The 25409-nt window shown below is 44.7% G+C and overlaps 1 protein-coding gene across 1 annotated transcript in view; it reads right to left on the minus strand.

Moving 5' to 3' along the window:
- The window catches only part of slc8a1b (solute carrier family 8 member 1b), a gene marked incomplete at both ends in the record, with an annotated part of 78318 nt that extends 62249 nt beyond the window's left edge, over positions 1–16069 (minus strand). Inside the window, 3 exons of the mRNA XM_080017172.1 lie at positions 1–710; positions 11342–11506; positions 15206–16069. The exon at positions 1–710 is cut by the window's left edge and continues 87 nt beyond it. Coding sequence (XP_079873298.1) covers positions 1–710; positions 11342–11506; positions 15206–16069 — 1739 coding nt within the window. The remainder of the gene's footprint in view (positions 711–11341; positions 11507–15205) is intronic.
- Between the last annotated feature and the right edge of the window lie 9340 nt (positions 16070–25409).

Here is a 25409-nt window from a genome sequence, read left to right on the forward strand (position 1 = left end):
TAGGGCAGCGTGACGACGCCGCGTGCCCCCGACGTGCGCAGCACCTTCACCTCCATGGTGCCCACGCTCTCGCTCACGTGGCACACCGGCTCCTCGAAGGTGAAGATGCCGGCGTGGTCGTCGTCGAAGATGGTGACGGTGGCGGTGGCGGGCAGGCCCAGGCAGGCCACGGCGTCCACGTGATTGGCCGAGCCCTCGCCTTGCTCGGGCTCCTCCCCGACCTCGCGGCTCAGCACCCGCACGTTCGACAGGTGGATCAGGAAGTTCTCGTCCTCCTCAAAGATGTCGTCGTCGATGATCCCCACACGGATCTCCTTGGCGGTCTCGCCGGGTTTGAACATCACCGTGCCCTCGGTGAACTCGTAGTCCGAGCCGGCGTTGGCCGTGCCGTCCTCCGTGCGGAACTCCACGGACACCGTCTTGCCCAGGTCGCCGCCGCGGCGCACCACGTTGACCGCCACCGTGCCGCAGTTCTCCAGGCACTGGTAGGAGCCCGGCTCAAAGAAGATCCTGGAGACGGGGTCGCTGTCGGTCACGTCGGAGCGCACCTCGTGCACGCTCACCGCCTTGCGGGCCTGGTCGGCGGCGTGCTTCTTCAGGATGTTACCGGCGCCCGTCATCAGCCGGGTGGCCTGGCAGCGGTAGAAGGCTCTGCTCTTCTGCTGCTGGCTCAGAACCTGGTAGTTAGCCAGCTCGATGAGCTGCTCCACCTGGAGGTGGAGGAGAGACACATGGGCAGAAGTTTAAAGACTTTTGTGCTGATGTTTGGGTGTTTGCACTTTCAAAGTAATGGAACTTTGAAGCGAAGTCACACTTGAGCTGGCACAAAGCTGCGGTCCAGAGCTCCGGAACGCTGACTCGGCATTACGCAGCGGCATCTCATGTATCATTTCAGGGAGGACGCCGACGTCATTCCAGGTGGTTAGCGTTACTTCACTTCAAAACCGGAGTGGATGTGCTTAGGCCTGCTGCAGTGGCTGTTGCTAACACACACATATATCAACCTATTCAACCTTTCACAATGTTGTTTTTACCTTTGGGATGGGCTTATCCATGACACAGCTTATAAATAACTACCACGGTATCTGATCCGTCTTGGAACCTTCGACTTTCGTTCTTGGTTAATAAAAACATTCAGCAGACTAATCAAACCATCTGGTAGCTAGTTTCCCTCAGGATAGCTGTCGGTTGACGCTCGCAGTCTTATCTGATGTGTGTGTATATATATATATATAAATATATATATATATATATATATATATATATATATGTATATATACATACACACACATACTATATGTTCAAGATTCAAGAGGTTTATGTGTTGTTCTGCCTTGGTTGCAGTGGATACAAATATTTCGGATTCAAATCTGACCCGGCTCCCAGGTGTGACTTGCTTTCCGTCACCCGGAATGAGAACAATGTTTTTCCATGAAAAGGCCTTTTCAGATCGGCTGATAAGGCTTCAGTGCGGGCTGGAGCCAGACACCCGACACCTCCGCCGCCGCCGAAGAAACCCTGAACAAAAGAAAGCCTTCCCGCGTGTGTTGGATATAGATATCGCGTAACAACACCGGGCAGACACCTCCCGTGTGCTCGGGAAGCACAAGACAAGGCAAGGCGTGGAACGGCGCGGATCTAGAGTCCCCCCCCCCCCTTTCAGCACCCTCGCTGCTCCATTTCGGAGTGATGCTCGCCGCTTGTTTGCCGCTGAGCAAACTGTGTTTACTCCAGGCAGCTCCTCGCTGTTTACACAGCACACTTCCCCTCCTTTAAAACAGCATCAACTAACCCACCGGCATGAAGGCCAGAGGCTTACGGCCAAACGCATTACGAGCCCGCTGCGTGCCCCGTCATTAATTTTTTTTGCGGGGCAACCGGGGCCGATAAGGCCTCGGCGTCGAAACCGGGCGGGAACACGGAGACGGGAACATAAAGGGCGCCGGCCGACCCGCCCTCCCCGCGCTCCGAAGCAGACAAGGGCTTTGGGAACACGGTCATGCTGCTGACTTCCATTAGCCGCCCAGCGTCGACGCTTTGACAGGACGAGCGAGGGAAATTAATCTGAGACGAACCGACTCCATTAATGCAAGACCGAGAGAGGGAGGGAGAGAGGGAGGGAGGGAGAGAGGGAGACGATGGCTCATTTGAATGAATGAGCCCGGGTCAGGGGAGTGACAGTTTGGGTTTCCAGGTTGGTTCACTTGATTCAGTGTAAATAAATGGAAGTAGTTCCTTTGCAGGAACTACTTCTTCTCCTCTTTCTCCTCTGTCTCTCCTCTTCCTCCTCCCTCTGGGTGGAGGAGCCCAGGCACCAGTCAAAGCCCCATTTGCTCATAATTGCTCCCTGACCGAGATGGCGGCGCTCCGACATTAATCATTTCTTTGACATTTCTGAGTCTTCTGCACGGAGGGAACGTCCTTGCAGATGATCAAACCAGCAAAAAGAAACTAACTCAACACACGCAACTTAGCACGATAACCTTCTTATTTAGAAGTTTAATCAGTTTGCGCACGACAAGCTTTGTCACACAAAATAAGATAATTCAGCTTAATATAGCGAGGGATGAAACAGAAAGGCAGTCAGAGAGACAGACTGACGGAGATAGAGAGACGGACAGACAGCGAGACAGGCGGATGGACAGTCAGGCAGGCAGACAGACAGATAGACAGACGGATGGAGAGAGAGAGACGGACAGACAGCGAGACAGGCGGATGGACAGTCAGGCAGGCAGACAGACAGACAGACAGACAGACGGATGGAGAGAGAGAGACGGACAGACAGCGAGACAGGCGGATGGACAGTCAGGCAGGCAGACAGACAGACAGACGGATGGACACACACACAACCCCACAGAATATCTATTTGCGGTGGTAGCTGACAGGTTTTTATTTTTTATTTTCTGTATTTAGAGGAACGGCTCCCTCTCCAATGTCTCCATTACGCATGGAGAGGACCCAAAACGCACTTGAGCTTTTGATCAATGATGTATCATCTTTGGAGGGCTTTAATGCATGATCGGATTAAATAGATCCAGGGCTATTTTTTTTTTTTTAATTATTTACATTTTTGTGTGAAAAAAATAAAAAGATTCCATCGAGGAGATTTTTGAGTTTTTTTTATGAACTAAACCTATTTGTCCTTCATTACTTTTCATACACTTTTGACATGTTTGACATGTTACATGTTAACAAATAACTGACAAGTTTGTATGAACCGGACATTATCGGTAGTAAAAACCTTTACGACTGCCTTATATCTGATTGGCTAAGGCACCATAATGTGACATTGACGAGCGCTGCTGCTGTTTGGCTCTCGACCAAAAGTTAGACGGCGAGTCGCAGTGTTCGCACGGAGGCAAGCGGCCGCTCTGTTCCCGTAAGGAGGAAAAAACCTGGGATTTCATGCAGAGCGCTCCAAAGGATATTGTTCGTGAAGGTGTGTGTGGCTGTTTCGGAGCACCGGAGGGGCACCTCAAATAAATCAATTCATGGGAAACAATGCAGACAGACAGACAGACAGACAGACAGACAGACAGACGGACAGACGGAGGGACAGATAGACGGATGGACAGTCAGGCAGGCAGGCTGACAGACAGACAGACAGATGGACAGGCAGGCAGACAGAACGACAGACAGACAGACAGAGAGACAGTCAGGCAGTTAGACGGGCAGACTGATGAACAGACAGACAGACAGACAGACAGACAGACAGGCAGGCAGACAGACAGACAGACAGACAGACAGACAGACAGACAGACAGACAGACGGACAGGCAGGCACAGACAGACAGACAGACAAACAGACAGAGGCAAAGTCAGGCAGGCAGAAAGGTGGATGGATGGACAGACAGACAGACAGATAGATAGATAGATAGATAGATAGATAGATAGATAGATAGATAGATAGATAGATAGATAGATAGATAGATAGACAGATAAAGGGACAGTCAGACAGACGGATACACTGACAGACAGACAGGAAGACATCTAGACAGGTATGGGGTATCTGTCTCCCCCTATAGTTTCCTGGAGACAGGCTGGTAGGCTCCTGCTCAGACCTCGATGCTGATGAGCAGAAGGGCTGTGATAATGAGGACCTAGAGGAGGCCTACGCTTTCATGGGGAGCAGCATCAAACGGCTGCTCCGGGTGGTGGTGGATCACAACCCAACCGAGGAGGGAGGACGAGAGGAAAATGAGAGGAAGAGGAGGGAGGAGGAGAGGAAGAAGAGCGAGGACGAGAGAAAGAGGAGGGAGGACGAGAGGTAGACGAGAGGAAGAGGACGGAGGGCGAGAAGAAGAGGAGGGAGGAGCAGAGGAAGGGTTAGGGAACACAAGCTGAATATGAGAAGAAGAGGAGGGAGGATGAGAGGAAGAGGAGGGAGGACAAGAGGAAGAGGAGGGAGGATGAGAGGAAGAGGAGGGAGGATGAGAGGAAGAGGAGGGAGGACGAGAGGAAGAGAAGGGAGAACGAGAGGAAGAGGAGGGAGGATGAGAGGAAGAGGAGGGAGGATGAGAGGAAGAGAAGGGAGTACGAGAGGAAGAGGAGGCGGGACGAGAGGAAGAGAAGGGAGAACAAGAGGAAGAGGAGGGAGATGAGAGGAAGAGAAGGGAGAACGAGAGGAAGAGGAGGGAGGATGAGAGGAAAAGAAGGGAGTACGAGAGGAAGAGGAGGGAGGATGAGAGGAAGAGAAGGGAGTACGAGAGGAAGAGGAGGTGGGACGAGAGGAAGAGAAGGGAGAACGAGAGGAAGAGGAGGCAGGACGAGAGGTAGATGAGAAGAAGAGGAGGGAGGACGAGAGGAAGAGGATGGAGGACAAGAGGAAGATGAGAAGAAGAGGAGGGAGGACGAGAGGAAAATGAGAGGAGGAGGAGGGAGGACAAGAGAAAGAGGGGGGAGAATGATAGAAAGAGGAGGGAGGAAAACAGAAAGATGAGAGGAAGAGGAGGGAGGATGAGAGACAGATGAGAAGAAGAGGAGGGACGACGAGAGGAAGAGGAGGGAGGATGAGAGGAGGATGAAAGGAAGATGAGAGGAAGAGGAGTGGGGACACGAGGAAGAGGCGGGAGGATGACAGGAAGGGGAGGGAGGACGAGAGGAAGACGAGAGGAAGAGGAGGGAGGACAAGAGGAAGAGGAGGGAGGACGAGAGGAAGATGAGAGGAAGAAGAAGGAGGATGAGAGGAAGATGAGAAGAAGGCGAGAGGAAATGGAGGGAGGACGAAGGGAAGACCAGAGGAAGATGAGGGAGGACGAGAGGAAGACGAGGGACTAGAGGATGATAGGAGGAAGACAACTGAAAGAGGAGGGACGATCAGAGGAAGAGCAAGGGAGGACGAGAGGAAGGCGAGGCAGGATGAAGAGGCGAGAGGAAGATGACAGAAGAGGAGGGAGGACAAGAGGAAGACGAGGGAGGACCCGAGGAGAGGAAGAGGAGGGCGCTCATCCGTCACTTTTATGAGCGAGGACACATTCTGAGTTTCCTTAACGCTGACCACTTCAGGGCCACGTTTTGAGATTTGACACTTTTTGTTTTTATCACACGCTGTGTGTGGCATCAGAGGTTCAAAACCCGCTATCACGCGCGGGAGTCGATAAAAACACATCGCTATGACTTGTTAGAGATGAAGGTTTTTGGAATCAGAAATCAGGGTTTGAAGCTTTAGAAGCATTTCCAGACGTTTGCGGCACAAAACACCCATTTAGAAACAGCTGGTGGTTGTGGCGGTTTGGCCTTGCACACGCCATCCGAGCAGCGTTTTCGGCGGAGCTTCGGCACAGACACAGACAACGGGGCTGAATCACATCGGTTAATTGTAGGGAGAGAGCTTGTCGGAAAAAAGCCCGGAGCAGATGGACAGCACGTCACCACGAGGGCTCCTCTCTCCTGAGTGTGTGTGGGGATGGGGGTTTTACCTGTTGTACCTTAGACCAACCGGCGAGCAACAGGCGTACAGCCACCCCAAAACCTGGGCCCCGATATCCTAGACCCACGACAGGTGTGGCTGCTCAAACCACACCATCCCCACACCACAGCGGTTAAAAGGGTTACATTTGGATAGTGCTGCACTTGAGATGCGTCGAATATGTTTTTATGAAATAATATTTGAATCATTCATTTATAAAAAAAATTGGAAAATGCACAATTGAAGTTAATCCTTTTAACGTTAATCCATTATAAGTTCATGCTCACTATACAAGATTGACCCCTCTATTATTCTGTAACTCTTTCCCACTTCCTGCCTTTGTTGTTTCATAACAATGATTTTAAGAAAGTCGCACTATTCACATTGCGCGCATGAATCACCAGGGGACAGCAATTCCAGCATGCAATTGGCAATGTCCTCCAAGCTATTTGCATTATGGGAATTGTTGGTTTCCGGGAGCACCCCGCTCTGCCGCCTCGCTCTGCCAGTTTCGCAATATAATTGGGCTTCGTCCACCCTCCTCTTGTAATCCATAACAACACGGAAATCATGTTTTCACAGAGAAGTTTATTTGTTGCTTCTGGTGTTGCTTCTTGTTATTGTTTCTTTAAAACATTGTTACTGAAGTGATGTTGGCTCTTCTTCGTTTTTTTTAATGACACAAAGTAGACCCGGTGTTATCCGGGTTAATTTATAACCTTATTTCAACAAAAGTGTTTCACATTCTGACCTCACCTCACTTGAAATATGGTTGGATGTTCTTGATTCTTGAGTTCTTGATCTGCATGTTTGATCCAAAGGGAACCAACTGTAAGATCACTGTTTGTGCTGTTTTGAGAGTTTAGCGAGTTGGTGACCTTTTGATGCCCTATGAAATGCCGGCGGATCTAAACAGCCTTAACTTTTGAATGTTTCTATAATATTTAGGAATCAAACTCAGTTTTGAAAATATTTTGAGAGCAGGTTGAGGAATATAAATCTGCTATAATCTCATTTGGCACAAAAAAAGGAATTTCTGATGTTTTTCACGTCTAGTCAAAAGTAGGCTGCCCCGAAATGCGCTGGGTCACCGTATGGTGGGTCACATTTTGATTACTTGCTGTCATTGTTTATCTATTTATGATATTTAATATTTTTACTTGTATTATTATTTATGATTTATGATTTATTATTGTTTATTATTACAAGAAAGGATTTTGTTGCGAACTAACCTATAATACTTATACACAACTTAAAATGCAAAAATAAAACTATGCGTAATGAAGGACTAATACAGGAGGATTAATGTGAAATTATTAACCTCCATATGAACTAATAAGCCACCAATTGATTCCTAGTCTTATTTGTTAAATTTCCCTAAAACATGATTGTTTATTTGAATCTTTGCACTACTTCCAAGTCCAGATGGTGTCACATTTTGGGTGATCAGACCCACCGACAGGACAATGAGCGTCTCTGTGCACGCTGTTTATCACCAGGGGCCAAATGGAAATCACCCGTAACGGATAATTGGATCCTAAAATTAGGATATCCCAGAGCTTGTGCATCATCAACAGGAAGAAAAGGTTAATTTAGCTTTATAACAAACAGCTGCATTTAAAACTACATATGGAGCTGCATCATGCAATACTTACATACAATTTATTTTTTATCATTAAGTTTATTGTACATTACAATTTTTTCCTCATCTTTTGATTCATCATTCTGGCTTATTTCAATAGTTATTGTATATGACCAAGTCTTTCTGGTTAATTTGTTTGTGTCACTTCTATTTTTATATATCTTCTTTTTTCTTGTTGTTCTTGTCATGAATCCTCCCTGATTTCCAAGTATTTATCTTTGTTTTCATGTGTAGCATTATTACACCACTATAATATTTAATACTTAATAATTAACAATGGATAATCAATAATTAATAATTGTCTCGTTTAGGGCACCACCCCCATTTTGGGTTTAGTCGGGGGAAATTAATGGGTTTATTTAAAATAAATTTATGAGCATTATTAACCTAGTTAGTCTCGTACCTAAAGTGTGCAGTTTGTTTCTCTTTCAGGGATCGCAGTTACTACTTAAAGCTAAACATCACAAAACAACATCCTTGATAATAAAATATATTTTTTTTATTCTAAAATACTTGGCAAATAAAATATGATGTAAAGAGATGGCGAATAAGTAAGGAAATATTAGAAAACCAGGTAGATAGAATCATCGCTGATTTGAGAGTGATGGAGAGAGTCTGTGATTGTAGATATAAAAAAGGGACCAGGAGATTAAATACAATTCTAAATTCTAATCTAAAGGTTTAAAATCAACTAAACACCAACTCTGATCAGATGTGCAGCATAATAAATATTCTGCCGGATTCTTTTGCCTGCAGAGCTTATGCTCTATTGTACAGCTGCTGCCTGAAGTGGTCGCTTGTTCCGTTCCTGACATGATGCCGTCCAATGGATAAAAATTCACTGTAGTGCAGTGTCGGAGTTTAGAAGGAAGGCGGTGTTGTTGGGTCTACCGTTATCCCATTCTTGGTCAGCATGAGGAGGTTGCGTTATGGCAAAGCTGGATGATAATATGTTGGTAATGCAGAGGCGCTGATTGCATCCATTGGCGTAGATTGGAAGTAAATTGGTTTGAACTGTTGCGGGTGACTCGTTCAAAAATCACCTGCAAAGCATTGTTGGCTGTTCGCCGAAATTTGTGAAGTTATTATTAACTTGAGAAAATCATGTTGCTGAATTACAGAACTTTTTCGAAAACTTCAGTGATTATTAAAGGGCAAAAAGAAGACTCGTGGTGCACTCCCTAGTTCTAGACAGTTTTATGAAAACCAACAAAAGAAAAACAAAAATAGGAATTTAGAGGATGGAGCTCTGGGTATAAGAAGAAGACGGTCGTGGAGGAATTTGCTCAAGAAAAAGTAATCAATAAAATGACTCTGGTATTGACTATCAAGTGAAAAGGGCGTGTCTTTAAGCCAATCCCTCTGGATTATGTCACTGCCCGGCCGCCATTTTAAACTTTCAATCTATTCATTGTGGCAGAACCCCTGCTGAATGCCATCCTTGTGGCATTTCAGGGCCCTTTGACACAGAGACACAACAAACCCATTTTATTGTAGAGCGTGGGCTAGGTGGAACAAATCCCGGCACAGATGGACAGCATGTCATGACAAGGGCTCCTCTCCTGTGTGTGTGGGGGGATGGTTTTTTTCCTGTTGCTCGTTAGACCAATCAACGAGCAACAGGCGTACGGCCACACTGATCCTGGGCCCAATTACGTACCTAGACCAAAGACAGGTGTGGCTGCTCAGACCATATCACCCCACATTCAAACACTATCTAAGTATCAAATTTACGCAAATATTTCACACATGCTTCTCCATTTGACCGTCAATTCAGAGATTGAAACATTGTTACTAGGTCGTGTCCCAAATGAAAAAAAATTCAGGGATTTCTGAAAACGTCCAGGCATTGCATACTTTTTAAGATAGCACTCATGATACGTACATGATACAAAGGATGAACATTGGTTAATAACGACTTGCACTATTAATAAAAGAGGAAGGATATTAAAGCACAACACTTATGGTAAAATAACAACTTGACTTAACAAACAAATAATTGTACTATTCATGAAAGAAAACGCATAACAACAGGGTTTTAATCCACTTGGATATAAACATTTGCAGATCAAACGTAGTTTTGTTATAGATTGACTTAATTAATAACTCATCTTGATACCGTTCTTGTTCAAAAACAGGTAAGGATTGCAGAGTGCCATCAGTTTATGGTAGGGGTCTGGGAGAGTTCACACCCCATGTGACTTTGTTGAGAGACAATAGGAGAGGTGATGGGTGTGTGTGTGTTTGTGTGTGTGTGTTATCAACACAAAGGTTGTGGTGTCCTGTTGTGAGGATTTTCAATCTCAGAGTCTGGAGTTGTGCCTTTCAAGTGTTTGTTACAGGCCCATCAGAATGAGACGGGGAAAGGGGTATCGTTCATAATAGAGTTTGGGGGCCCTCCCATGGCTTTGTTGAGGGGTTTCACACCTTGTTGTTAATTGCTGGACAGACTTAGCAGCTGTGTTGAGCCCCCACTAAACAGAGCAACGATAGGTAAGATAGCTAATCTAAGATAGGTAAGATAGCTAATCTAAGATAGGTAAGATAGGTTAACAGAGAGTTTAAAGCAGGTTAAAATAGATTGCAAAAATTGCAGAGCCCGAAGACCCAGTCCAGATGTACAGGCTCTAACCTTTTCCTCTTGTCAGTAGGGTTAGGGTTACGCCACAGTTCTGTGATAAAGGTAAGGTGTATGAATGCTTGTTTGCTACAATATTGTATTTTCATCTGTTTTTTTCCTCATCCATGTCACTAACCTCCATGTCATTTCAGATCCGCCCACTCCCTTTTGCTTCACATCTGTCACTCCCTTCCCTTCACCTGGTTTCCCCGCCTGCAGCTAATTCTTTCATTAGTCCCTCAGTATAAATACCAGTCCCATTCGCTTTGTTCTCAAAAAGATTGTCTCTTGCATTACGCTGAGCTAGGCACTACCTGATAGAAAAAATATGCCCTTTGGGCATATGTTTCAGCAGAAATTATTATTATTTTTTTTTTTATGTTGCGTGCATATGTCCACATACATACTCTTTGTGCTTGCAATTGAATGAGCTTTGTCTGTGCGCTCTATTTTTTTTATCCTCCAGCTCAGCAGGTACAGGGACAGCTTCATGCTCATTAAATTAAAAAAGGGTAAAAAAGAAAAAAAAAGCCTGGAAGAGGCTCTATAAGGACTCTACAGGTGTTCCAGGCTCTGCCAGCAGAACGGACTTGGCAGAAATGGAATATTATATTCCTAAGTATGTTTTAATTAGTTTAAAATTCCTATATCCCAAGTGTATAATCATTGTTTTACCTGTACCTTAGAATGAGCCGTTTTTATCTATATAGCAAGCGGGGTATGCTTCATGGAGGCCACCATGTTGCACCGGGATGGGGAGGGATATTCAGGTGGTTGCGGTCTGCAACCTCACCACCGGCAGCTGGGGACCGCGATTGGACGATTGGAACTTTGCATGGTTGCCCAAGCCTAACGCGCAATAAGACAGCGCGAAAGTTGGTCAAATTTTAACATTTTAAAATTGTAATCGATTTTCAAATATATTCCAACTCGTGTTTTTTCAGAAGGAATATTTGAAAGTGATTTTTGGCCAATAAAATGCTATGTGGACTTTGACTGCTTATGGGTCTGTGAGTCAGTATTTTTATGTTATAAGCTGTATCTGACACTGCAATTTCCCACCAGGCATGAATTAAGTATCTATCTATCTATCTATCTATCTATCTATCTATCTATCTATCTATCTATACATGCATCTACCAATAAACATAGTATGTAAACCCTCTACTGACCTCCCTGTCAGGGTGCTTCTGTCGCAATTCCTTAAGGATCTTGGCCATCTCCCTCCTGGTCTCCTCCTCATCCAGGTCTTTGTCGTCCGGGTCCAGACCCAGAGCTCCGTCCAGGAAGTCCACGCCGTGCGAGTTCAGCATTTTCCCGTCCATCTCGATGTCCACCTGACCAGGACGGAGAGGAGGGGAGAAGAAGAGGTGAGAGGGTCCCGAAGTAAATATATATCGTAATAAAACATTTCAAAGTAAAATGACATAAAAAACATGTTCGAAATATGTTGCAAAAATAACTTGAACATTTGTTCAAGTGAGTAAGTAATAAAGTAATAAAATGTATTGAAAAAAGTAACAAAAGTAAAGATTTAAGTACAAATATTAATAAAAAAACTAAGTCAAAAATATATATTACAATTAAAAATGTATGTAGTGTTTAATTGAAGGGAGCCATGGCTTAAAGGTGAAAAAATAACACATTGGTCAAGTGGACGGAATAATAGTAATAAAAATAATTATAATAAATTATTTTAGCAAATCATTTTATCAAAAGTTCTGCTATTTGTACCTGAATTAAATTGTTGTTCATTAAAGTGACATAAACACTTTATTGAAGGTCCCTTTTTATCCCTTTGGACACATCTTGGGGAGGAGGATTGTGAATGCTGAAACTATATTATCATTATAATTATTATTAATTGTCATCATCATTTGCTTTAAAACAAGATGTTTTTTATGCTTAATACTTTATCATCTTTTGAAATCTAAGAGTAGCTCCAAGCTGGATTTTTCAGAAGGTTAATTGAAGCAGCTGATATCATGATATGATGACACATATTAAACTCCTAAACATTTCGATTATTTTTTTCTAAATTTGGAGAGGAATTAACTTTTCCAGTTGACAGAAAAAAAAAATGAACAGCAGAACTCTGACCCAGACTCCCAATGAGGAAATCAAGAATTGAGAGGTCTGTGTGTGTGTATGTGTGTGGGTGTGGGGGGGACAAACGACAGTTTAATGATACTTTAATTTTCCACTCCTCCATCAGACCCTCTTTTTTTTTTTTTTTCTTCTAGAAAAAGGACAGTGGTCAATTTGTAGTGGTACATTAATCCGGATCTGTATAGATTCATTCATTAATCCAGAACTGTAAAAGATTATGTGGTAGAAAAATGCAAATTATAACATTGATTGATGTTTCATATGTCTTACATAAAGTACAAAGTATACTTAATTACATGAAGAATTATTGAAAATAAAAATACAAATAAATCTTGATATAAATATTGATTACAGATTAATTAAGGACAAGAAAAATAATGTCGCAAAGTGTGCCTCTGTGTGTGTGTGTGTGTGTGTGTGTGTGTGTGTGTGTGTGTGTGTGTGTGTGTGTGTGTGTTTGTGCGAGAGGGAGCCAGAGTCAGCGTTTGTGTAGTGACAGTCTATGTAGATAAGAAAGCGCGCCCCCGCCGACAGTGTGTGTAAAAAAAAAAAAGTCAGCAGAAGTAAAGCAGGAGAACAGAAGGTAAGATAGGTTAACAGCGAGTTTGAAGCAGGTTAAAATAGATTGCAAAAATTGCAAAAGAGCAAGAGGGAGCTGAAAAAGCTAGTTGGTAGATTGGAAGGATCATAGGGAGTAGATCAGAAAGAAACAGAGGGTAGGAGGAAGGACAATGAAGGTGGAAAAGTTGACACATGAGTTTATTTTGTGCATTTGCCAACCCCGAGGTGAGGCCAAAAGTTGCACAAATCATTTTGAGTAGGATACTAGATCAACAGAGGAAGCCACAGGAACCAAGTGATTGAACTGAAGAAATGATTGATGTCCCCTCCCTATGTGCAACCAGTGGCCCAAGAAATTTCTCCAGCCCCCGCTTCACAACATGGGCGGGCGGGCCTCAAAAAAGCCTGGCGGCACACACCCTTCTTATCCCTTCATAAAGAGTTTGAGAAGAGATAGAAAACAGTCATGAATCAGAATTATTATATTACCTCAGTGTTTAATGGAAATGGCGCTCTGAATTATTTTGCACCACCTCTGTGGGTAAACCTTTGTTTAATAGCCGGTCCTGCTCAGGGGCCAGGCGACCAGTTTCCACTTGTGGGGGGCTGGATGGAAGATTTCCGCCGCTGCCTGCGTCAGGAGGTCCAGCTGAAGCAGGAGCACCCATGGTGTACCCATGATGAGGGACCTCAGGTCCATGAACAAAGTCTTTGTCGGCAATAGGGAATGTATACAGACGAGCCCGAGGCCAGCGGTGAGCCATGGCATTGTGACCCAATGGGAGGTTGTTGTTCCCCAGATCGTGTCCATGACCAGCGGATGAATGTGCCAATCCGACGTTTGCGGCCGTCCCTTTGATAATAAATTTGTAGTTTGTAGTTTCATTTATAAATTGCTATATTTATGCATTCACCTAGAACTGCATAGATTATCAGATAATTCCTGAACTGTAAAGATTAGTCGATTAAACTAGAACTGTACAGTTTACCACATGCATGTAGAACTGCATTGATTATTCGATTAATCTACGACTCTATAGATTAGTAGATTGTTGTATGGATTAACAGATGAATCTAGTACTCTACATATTATCATATTAATCTATAAAGGTATAGATAAGTACATTAATCTAGATCTGTAAAGATTAGGAAATTCATGTAGAACTGTATAGATTAGCAGATTAAACTAGAACTGTACAGATGAGTATATGAATGTAGAACTGCATAGATTATGAGATTCATCTACAACTGTAAAGATTACTACATTCATCTACAACTGTATAGATTACTACATGAATGTAGAACTGCATGGATCTAAAATGGAATTTGTTAGTAGATAATCTAGAACTGTATACTGTAGACTAGGAAATTAATCTAGAACTGTATAGATTAGGAGATTCAACTGGAACTGTATAGATTAGAACATTCATCTTGATCTGCAGATTATCAGATTCAACTAAACTATAGATTAGCTGATTAATTTAGAACTGCATAAATTCGAAGAATAAACTAGAAATGTAGATAAGGAGATGAAACAGAATTGTATATTATCGGAATAACTACACGTTGGGCTAATCTAGCATGTGTTCATTAATAGATTAATCTAAAACTGTATATAGAAGTCTGAGGAGATAGATTCGATTTGGACATTAATTGTATTTTATTGATCTAGAACTGTGGAGATGAGTGGATTCATTTGAGAGAATGAAACCGCAACAGCAAAAGTAATGAAAATCATTTTGAAGCAATAAAGTTATAATTATATAGAAACATAAAGTCAATGAACCTTTAATTCATCAACCTAATTAAATATTTTTCAAAGGAATAGAAGGTAGAAATTGTTATTTTTAGCATCATCACAAAATGTGAATGTGCAACACGCACATCGCACAGGGCAGTGATCTGAACAAATGAAATGCGACATCGTGGAAACCACACAGAATATTTGGTCGATTCCAAGTTCTTTTCAGGTCGTCCTCCGCAAAATATATGAGACATGCCGAGCATCTGCGAAATCCCAACTGGACCAAGTGGCGTACTATGTGAGCACGGAGGATATTTATTCTAGTCAGACGAGATGACCCTACATCACCTTCACTGCGAGATTAATCAGCAATGTTTACAGACGGTTTGATTTCCCAACAAACCGAAGGGAAATAAATCTCCGGACTCACCAGAGGGAAAACTGGGCTTTGAATGAAGACTGAAGAGCATCCTGTATTACTATCCAAAATTAAGGTCACTCAACTCAACGTCTGGTCGGTAATAACCTCTGATTTAATTTACCACTATCTTTATTTGCAGAGACGTTTGCAGGAGCCTTTACATAATTAAAGTCAAAATGGCGTTATCCGCGAGGGCTTTACCTTGGAAGGCAGCGGGCGGTCGCCCTCCGTCTCGATGATCATGCCTCGCTGCTTGCCAGCCCGGTAGCGCTTGTAGACGTACTTATAGAAGAGCAGCCGGCGGTCGGCCACCCAGGCGAACAGCACGCAGATGGGGAAGAAGAAGAGCGTGAGGAGCCCCTCCCATACGTGCACCACGCCCGGCGAGATGACCGCCAGGATCAGGTAGAGCCAGATGTAGGCGAAGATGCTCCAGCTGGCCGTGACGAAGAAGACACGGAGGTGCTTGACCTTCCTGGTCTCGCCGTCCGGGACCACGTAGACGCAGATGCCGATGATGACGAACATGTTGAAGGCGGCCGAGCCCACGATGGTGGAGGGCCCCAGGGTGCCGGCTTGGAACCCGTGGCCGATGACCTCGATGACGGAGAGCAGGATCTCGGGGGCGGACGAGCCCAGCGCCATCAGCGTCAGGTTGGACACGGTCTCGTTCCAGATCCGGACAGTGGTCGTGGTGGTCTCGCCGTTGGGCTTCTTGATGGTGATTTCCTTCTCCTGCGAGGTTATGACCTCGATGGACGCCATGAAGCGGTCGGCAATGATGGACACACCCAGGAACATGTAGGCCAGCGCCACGAAGTAGACCGTGGCCCTGGCTACCTTGTCTCCGAAGGAGGGGTTCTGGGGCTCCCACAAGGGGAGTATCACGCCCTTGGAGCACGGCTCGGCCTCATTGCACACGCTGCGATTGGTGGAAACCGCTGAGACCGAGCCGTCGGCGCTCGGCTCGATGGGAGAGCCGGCCGAGGAAGGGTGGAGCTGGAGGAGGATCGCCGTGACGACTGAAAGTCTGAGGAGGAGAGACGGAGAATCCCAGCGGAACATAGTGACCAGAGCAGTAGAATAATGGAAGGTGGGTGAATGGGAATCCCAGCCTGAGAGAGAGAGAGAAAGAGAGAGAGAGATTAGAACATGTTGCCTAAAAGAAAATAGACCATCGTCCATCAGGGGTGTCACGATTCTCCAAATCCACAATTCGATTGGACTTTTGTTTTTAAACATATTTTCTTCAGCACTGACGGCCATGCCATTGTGAGACTATCGAGTCTTGATTTGTTAAGAAAAACATTTGTTTCTCGATAAGTAACTTCTATTTGAATGTTAAAAATTATAAATATCAACGTAAATATGAGAATATTTAAACAACACACCTAAACAGTTAAGAGCTTGATCAAAACTAGACTTTAGAATAATAAATTTGGTGGCACGGTGGCGCAGTGCATTGCACTGCTGCCTCACAGCAAGAAGGTCCTGGGTTCGATTCCCGCCTGGGGCGCTGTTGGCACCGTGCTCCGGCGGGTTATCTCCCAAATAGGAGCCTTTCTGTGTGGAGTTTGCATGTTCTCCCCGTGCTCACATGGGGTTTTCTCCACCTCACGTCAGTAAGGACCCCCACCAAAAACATGCACCCATCATCGTCTGACCAGTAATGGACATTTATCACCTGGTCCCCGGGCGCGTCCACGTATGCTGCCCACTGCTCCTGGCTGTGCCCCCGGAGGAAGGACAAGCCAGGATGGGTCAAAGCAGAGAATCCATTTCACCGGCCACCATCAGTGCATGTGTGTGTGTGTGCAAGCGTGTGTTATAGTGTGGTGTGTTGCTTGATGAATAAAGACTGTTTCTTCTTAAACAATAAGGTACTTATTACACCACTTTTAAGTTACTGCTGCTGATGCCATTTTTGCCAGAGGGGAACGCTTGTAGTAAAAGGCAAATGACTACCGGTGTCTTGTCTCCTATTAAAACGCGATCGGCTTGGTCGTCAACTCTCCGCCCTACTGGAGCGGTCCAGATCCGTTGGTGGGCGTGCGCAGTGTGGGTCGAGGGATGCAGCGCAAGGGAAACCTCGGCGGAGCCGGAAATGCAGCTCGTCCGACTCCGAACTTCGTGAAAGCGGGTCCGGAGCCGGGCGACTCACCTCCTCCGCACGCTGCATTTGTTTGCCGGGGGATCTTGACCGCCCCAGTATGGCGATCACGTTGGACAATATTACCTGCAAAAATACCGGGAGAATCGTGAATCCGCTTGGGATTTCGAGGTTCGAAAATCGAAACGCTCATTTCGATCGATTTTTGATTTTGAGTCGGAATCGTCTTCACCTGCACCCTGTCAAAAAACATGAGGAATTAAATTATATACATGCTACATGGCTCAGTGCTACATGGCGAAGTGCTTTGTAGCATCACGCCACATGGTTACATGAGACATAGCATGACGCATAATTGCCAAATACTGCACAGCATCATGCTACATGGCATCATACTTCACAGTATTACACCATGCTAGATGGTGTCATGCTACATGGCAAATATACTACAAACTCCATGACTGCGTGCTCCATTGCCTCCTGCTCCGTTGCCTCATGCTCCGTTGCATCATGCTATGTTGCCTCCTGCTACGTTGCCTCCTGCTACGTTGCATCAGGCTACATCGCTACATCGCTTCACAAGTCGCGGTGCCTGACGACACCACGCCTAGAAACCTCTGGAGGGTTTCATGCAGAAAGCTTTAAAACGCTTCATGTGAAATCCCTGCCATAACTGCATACAACTAAAGTAACAAATATTTGTTTGAAATGTCTGTCCATAACACTGAGCGTTTAACATGTGAACATTTCACACAAGTGGGTGTGAAGTTGACGTTGGGCCAAGCAGCTAAGAAGTCTGTTTGCTCAGCTGTGAATTCAAATACAGAAAGCAAACGGCGGCTCCTCAGGATCCCGGCTCTCCGGAAGCCCGCCAGGTCGTCATGGCAACCTGCTGTTTTCACCAGTTATACGGCCAGACCAGCCATGTTGGCAGCGGAAGGAAGGGCCTGTTGTCTGGCGGCGTCCTGGCCCGGTGTACTGTTCTACAGAGTGTCGGAGACCATCTGAACCACCTGGACCAACTAAACTACCTGAACCTTAACCACCAGAACCACCAGAACCGTCCTCACCAACTGAACCACCAGGACCAACTAAACTACCCGAACCTTAACCACCAGGACCACCAGAACCAGCCTGTCCACCCGATCTATCCGAATCATCCAAACCACCCGATCTATCTGAACCACCTGGACCAACTAAAGTACCTGAATTACCTGAACCATCAGAACCCACCGGTTCATTCGAGCCATCTGAACCACCTGAACCGTTCGAGCCACCTGGACCAACTGAGCTACCTGAACCTGAACCACCAGAACCATCTGGACCACCCCATCTATCTGAACCATCCGAAACCCCAGGAACACCCGATCTATCTGAACCATCCGGACCACCCCATCTATCTGAACCATCCGAACCCCCAGGAACAGCCAATCTATCTGAACCATCCGGACCACCCCATCTATCTGAACCATCCGAACCCTCAGGCACACCCGATCTATCTGAACCACCCGAACCATCCGGACCACCCCATCTATCTGAACCATCCGGACCACCCCATCTATCTGAACCCCCCGAACCATTAGAACCATCCACTATGTTTTTTATTTTTTTTATTTGATCATTTTACAATCTGCCTATTTGATCTGATTTGTAATTCATTCACAGGCTGGAACAGGGGAATGAATCTACTCTGTTGACTTCAACCTGTGCACTGCTTCCTCTGCCCAACTTACATTAGTTGTACAGATAAATTAAAACATTGCTCTGTCTAAAAGTGCAGAATCAGTGGATGTACTATCCGTTGTAACAAAAACAACGAGATTAAATTGTGTTACTGTGGGGCAAAGTGATTCATGACAGAATTAATGTGGATTCAAGACTTCACCACGGAGTGTGTTTAATATGGGATGGCGTCATGTTAAATGTGTTTTTCCTCGACGTGTTGCAGCAGGACTGGAATGCTGCCGCCACTTCTTGTAAAATTCAATATTTTCTGACCACGAGCGTAATGTTCAGTGGGTTCTTCTGCTGCTGACATCTGCTCCTGGAAGTCACTTAGAACGGAGAAAAGCTTTACGAACTCCACTTAAAACATAATAATAATGGAAATTAGCTCCCGTGTTGCAAGATCTAAATTGCTAGGATGTACTCATTTGTGTAATTCTTCTGACTCAAAGTGTACATCGGTCATGTTCAATGATGCCAAAACGCCTCGGCCTTGTTCTGTCTTGTTCGTTAATTGAGTTCCTCAGTTCACATTTTCACTTTGTGAGTCCAAGATTCACTCTTTTCCCAGAGTGACTCCAGACTCCCGACTCCGTTTAAAAGATTTGTTCAACCGATCGTTTGCCAATCTCACATCACTTACTACAAGTCGGCCACGGTGATTATACTAATAATGAAGTTCACAGTTCTATGTGTTTGTGACGTTTTTAGTGGTTGACGGGATTGTGGCGATGATTATTTCATTTGTAAAACATGTGTCGTGGCAGAACAAGGGTTTGAAAACACTGGTCGAAACCTAAAATGTCGGCATGGAAATGCCAATTGTCCCTCTCGTGCAGCTCTATCCAACTTTTGTAGTTGGCCAAAATTTATATATTTATATATTTTTCCCTGAGGAAAATAACTCAGTATACATTAGTATCTGGTTTAGTCACGTACTGCAGTAGCTGGGCTGGCGGCTCTGTGTGTTCCACTCAGACTCAGTGGGAAAAGCAGCAGAACATACATATATATGCACGCTAACATATATGCATACATATATGCATGCACACACATACACACACACACACACACACACACACACACATATATATATATATATATATATATATATATATATTTCTTTTTTTTTTTTTTTTTTATACACTGTCTGAGGAGAGAAGAGCTTCACTAACACTTTTCAAACATCAGGAGTTGACAGTAAGGGTTGCACAGTTGCCCAGGCAACCAGATTTGGGCCATTGCCAACAATCTTGAGCTCTTTGGTTGTAAAAAATAAATAAATTGTAAGAGCACTGTATCACCATGTTTATAAATAATGTTAAATGTTATAATCAGGCAACCGAGAAAAACCTTCGAATACGATCCAACCTCGTTCAAACCGACCTCAGTCCGGGGATTGATTCCCAATATGGATTATAATTATTAGGGCTTTCAAATAATGAAAATAATGAAGACAGAAAGAAAAATCTTTCTTTAGGGTCAAATTTGGGGAATAACCAAATTGTGATTTTCATATATATATATATATATATATATATATATATAAAAATGAATAACAAAAGAAATATAAAATAATAATAATTTTGCTGCAGACCCCCTGCAATTCCTAGCGGACCTGTAGGGTGCTGTGGACCCAGTTTAGGAACCCCTTGGATATGTATAACAAAGTATGTGTAACATACTTCAATTTCATATTCAAACGTTTGACAGACCTAATAGTTATAAAGGACCACTCAACTATAAAATTACACCATTTCGTCAGTCTAGGCAACCACAAGCTGATGCGAGGTTGCCACCTTGGCAACCACTTGGCTTTTAATTTAATTGGGTTTTTATTATTTTTAACCTTAATGCAATTTTCACATGCACAAAAGCACCAGCGCACACAGGGATCATAACACTGTTTGCTTGGTGAAATAAATAAGAATGGGTGAAATTGTTAAATTATGTTTGGGTCGTGACTTAATGACGACGAAGGACAGAGGCCGGGACATCCACACTGACACCCAGACCTGGTCCCATGCGGCCATGTAAATCATCAGCCGTGTGTGTGTGTGTGTGTGTGTGTGTGTGTGTGTGTGTGTGTGTGTGTGTGTGTGTGTGTGTGTGTGTGTGTGTGTGTGTGTGCGCGTGTGTGTGCCTGCGGGCCTATTGATCTCCCATCGACGGACATTGGTTTGATTTATCTCTCTGTCATTGATCTAGCGTGTGAGTGGGACTCCGTGATGGAAAAGAAAAACAAGCATGGACGTACAACCAAATGAGCCACTTCATTAGGACACAGATTAATAATCCCGTAATGAGGTGAGTGTGTGTCTGTGTGTGCGTGTGTGTCTGTGTGTGTAGGTGTGTTTGTGTGTGTGTGCTCATTAATAATTCACGCCACTGGGGAATTCACCTCTTTCACTTACCTCGCAAGCCTCGCCTCTAAGTGGCGTCTCCACAGGAGGGAGATAAGTGTCAATAAAACAAATCAAACTACATTGAAATATTATTTTTAATATTTAATATTATATTTATAAAAAAGAATATATTAAATAATAATATTAAAAATAATATTATTATTATTTTTAACATTATTACTCTGCTGCGTTATTTCTCACAACAAATGAATACATGACAACACTAGGAACCGCCCAGTACGACCACAGTCTTGTGAACACTAGGAGCTGCCCAGCATAACCACAGTTTGGTACTGGGAACACTGGGAGCTTCCGAGTACGACCACTGTCTGTGTTCAGTCAGTGTCCCCAGTCTTGTACTGGAAACACTGGCAGCTGTCCAGTACAACCATTCTGCTACTGGTGGACACTATAAGCTGCCCAGTACAACCACAGTGTGCTACTGGTGAACACTGGGAGCTATCCAGTACAACCACAGCCTGCTACTGGTGAACACTGGGAGCTGTCCAGTGCAACCACAGTCTGCTACTGGTGAACACTGGGAGCTGTCCCTTACAACCACAGTCTGCTACTGGTGGACACTGGGAGCTGTCCAGTACAACCACAGTGGGTTCAGGTCACAGAGGATGGTTTGTGTATCGTATAAACACAGCAGGTTTCCTATTGGCTCGTTGGATTTGAACCCAGAACAAGCGCTGATGAGGGTTTTCATTCCCCTGCTTCTCTCGTTTTGTAGATTGATCAAATATTTATCAACGTATCTCACCATATCAATATCTAGGTATATCAATGTCGCGGACCAAGGGGCGTGGTGAAGCACCAGCTGCAGCCGACAGCACGGCTCCCTTTCCCCGGTCCGCCAAGCTGCCTCGAATCGCCCCAATCAGCGCCTCCTAATTATTTATTATTTACACTTCTGGCCAACGAGACTTTTTCGCTCCTATGTCCAATCTCCTATCTCTCGTCAACATGGCAATAATGAGGATAATTTCCGGCACAGGAGGAACGGCATCCCGCTCTGGCTCCTGGTCGGCTGACGAGCCCGTGCGGCGGTCCCTTCTGCGAGGAAGACGAACATCGAGAAAGCTCCCCGCCCCGGCGGGGATTTGGCCAATTGGAGGCAGGTTGGCGGCCGCGGGCAAGGGAGCCCTGCTACCCTACCCTACCCCTTGGTCCGCTGATTGTAAAGATCTAGAGTACTATTCTACATTTTCAAATAGTATCAAAGTATCTATATAAATATAATATAAATATATAAATATTGTATAAATAGGTAATAAGTAACCATTTATTGAAATATCAAGGTAATTGAGAATGTATGTATGGTTCTAAATATATCAAGTAATACAAGAATTTCAAAGAGACACCTTACCAGTAGAATCACTCCATCTATCAATCCATCCATCTTTCTATCTAAACTATATCTAAAGTATATCTATCTATCCACCCATCCAGCTATCTACTCAAGATTCAAGTCACTGTGACTACTTTCCTCACAAAAACTCATCCATAGAAAAAGAAAAGGGAGAATTTCTTCCCAAGCTGCCCCTTTGTCCAGTGCATTTCTATGGACAGACCACGTCTATTGAAATAGTGACGGCTTTATTATCGACAAAGCGGATCCTGATTGGCTAATAACACGATAACTGCTGTGGAGCGAAATTGAATGTGACGGACTCCGAGGCAGGGTGAAAATCTGATTTGCTGAAAGCAGCTTCCAGAATGCAATTATGTGTCAGGAGACGTTCCCAGAAGTCAATTAGGTGGCCGTAAAACCTGCCTGCAGGAAACCCTTCTCCCGACACAACAGGAGTTCAAGGGGTCGACCGCCTCCATTTGGTTTCTGTCCCCGCGGTCACATCTGTCAATCGGTTCCATTAAGTCCAAATAATAAAATTAAATTGAGTATTGACAAATCTACCATCAATATACTGTATTGATATCTACCTACCAACTGACTTATCTATCATCTATCGTCTACCAACCTACAGTATCTACCTACATAACTATTTATTGTCTATTACACTTATATATGCATATATCCATTATACATATCCATCCATCTGTCTACCTACATACAGTAACTGTCCATCCATCCATCCATCTCACTTAGATTTTTCGTCAAAAAGACTAAAATCCCAAAATTCCCTCTCCCCCTCTCCTCCCTCTTTCTCCTTTCAGAAAACATACAAAACAGAGTTTGTTCCATTAGGAATAACCTTGTTGTAACAAACAGTTCATTCATCGGTCGATCAATCAAACTACATCACAAGGTACTACCAGGTCATCAAGTAATTCTCTATATCACTACAGTACTACCCAGTACTTCAGTTCCACAGAGTACTCCAGTACAACAGCAGTACAGTACTACCCAGTACTCCAGTACCACAGTACTACAGTACTACCCAGTACTAAGGTACTACAGAGTACTCCAGTACAACAGCACTACAGCACTACCCAGTACTACCCAGTAATCAAGTACAACACTACTACAGTACTAGCCAGTACTCCAGTGCCACAGTTCTACAGTACTACCCAGTAATACAGTACTAGCCAGTACTCCAGTACTACCCAGTACTTCCCAGTAATCCAGTACAACACTTCTACCCAGTACTCCAGTACAACAGTACTACCCAGTACTGTAGTACAACAGCACTCCAGTGCTACCCAGTACTCCAGTACTACAGTATTCCCAGTACATCGCAGTGAACCACTCTGAGGGTTGCCGTGCTGTTGTTCATCCATATTTCAGCAGCAGTCCTGTCCTTCTCCACATGCGATGAGCGGGGGGATTCCATCGTTCCAAGCAGAAGAGCACCACCCCGCTGGGAGGCTCCGTGTCACGCGGCGTTACCATCATGGTTTGAGAGAACCTCCTCTCCAGTATGACCCACCAGCCACAAGGCATCCCAGTATAACCCACCAGTATAACCCACAAGCTACAGTGCATCCCAGTAAAACCTACCAGTAAAACCCACCAGTTACAAGGCTTACCAGTATAACCCACCAATATAACCTACAGGCAACAAGGTGTCCAAGTCTAACCCACTAGCCACAGGCCGGCACGGTATAACCCACCAGTAAAACCCACCAGTCACAAGGTGTCACAGTATAACCCACCAAACACAAGGCATCCCAGTAAAACCCACCAGTCATAGGCGTCCCAGTATAACCCACCACTATAACCCACCAGCTACAAGGCATCCCAGTATAACCCACCAGCTACAAGGCGTCCCAGTATAACCAACCAGCTACAAGGCGTCCCAGTATAACCCACCAGCTACAAGGCGTCCCAGTATAACCCACCAGCCACAAGGCGTCCCAGTATAACCAACCAGTCACAAGGCTTCCCAGTATAACCCACCAGTCACAAGGCGTCCCAGTATAACCAACCAGTCACAAGGCGTCCCAGTATAACCAACCAGTCACAAGGCGTCCCAGTATAACCCACCAGCCACAAGGCGTCCCAGTATAACCAACCAGTCACAAGGCGTCCCAGTATAACCCATCAGTCACAAGGCGTCCCAGTATAACCCACCAGAATAAGGCATTATCAGGGCTGGACATTAAGGCTTGTCCGCTTGTGCGGGACAAGTCGATTTTCTGTAGCACAAGAGGAAGAGAAATGTACTTTAGCCAAAAAATAATAAATAAATACAGTTATACATTATGTGCCACTGATGCTCAGCTATGTAACGTTAAATTAATACCGTCAAAGCCAGATGTTGTTTTTTTTGTGTAAATAGTCAAAAAGAATATTGGTGGTGACCTCTGTAGGCCACAGAAAATTAAAGGACTACAATCCCCATGGCGCTCCAGCCTGACTAACAGAAACAGGCGTGCGGCAGCGTCAGGCTGCAAGACGCCAGCCAAACACAGCTCTCCACCGCTTAACGTTTCCCGCCCCCACGTAAACACACCTCATTCCAGTTCGCGCATCATTTTATTCAAGTTTTGGCCTAGGTTTCCGATCATCCCAGAAGGACCTATTTTTTGTCGAAACGTACGTTGAAACAACCCTCCATTTGTTTTCATTAACCGCACGAGTGGCCACGGCGAAAAGGCTTTCTGAAGTTTTGAACCGTTCTTTGAAACCGTCGGATTGAAACCTGTTTGGCCTCTCGGAGCGTCATTCACAGCGCTCGTGGGGGCGTCTGTTGGTCTA

Source organism: Zeus faber (genome assembly GCF_960531495.2).
Source record: "Zeus faber genome assembly, chromosome: 16".
In the NCBI taxonomy this organism is placed as follows: Eukaryota; Metazoa; Chordata; class Actinopteri; order Zeiformes; family Zeidae; genus Zeus; species Zeus faber.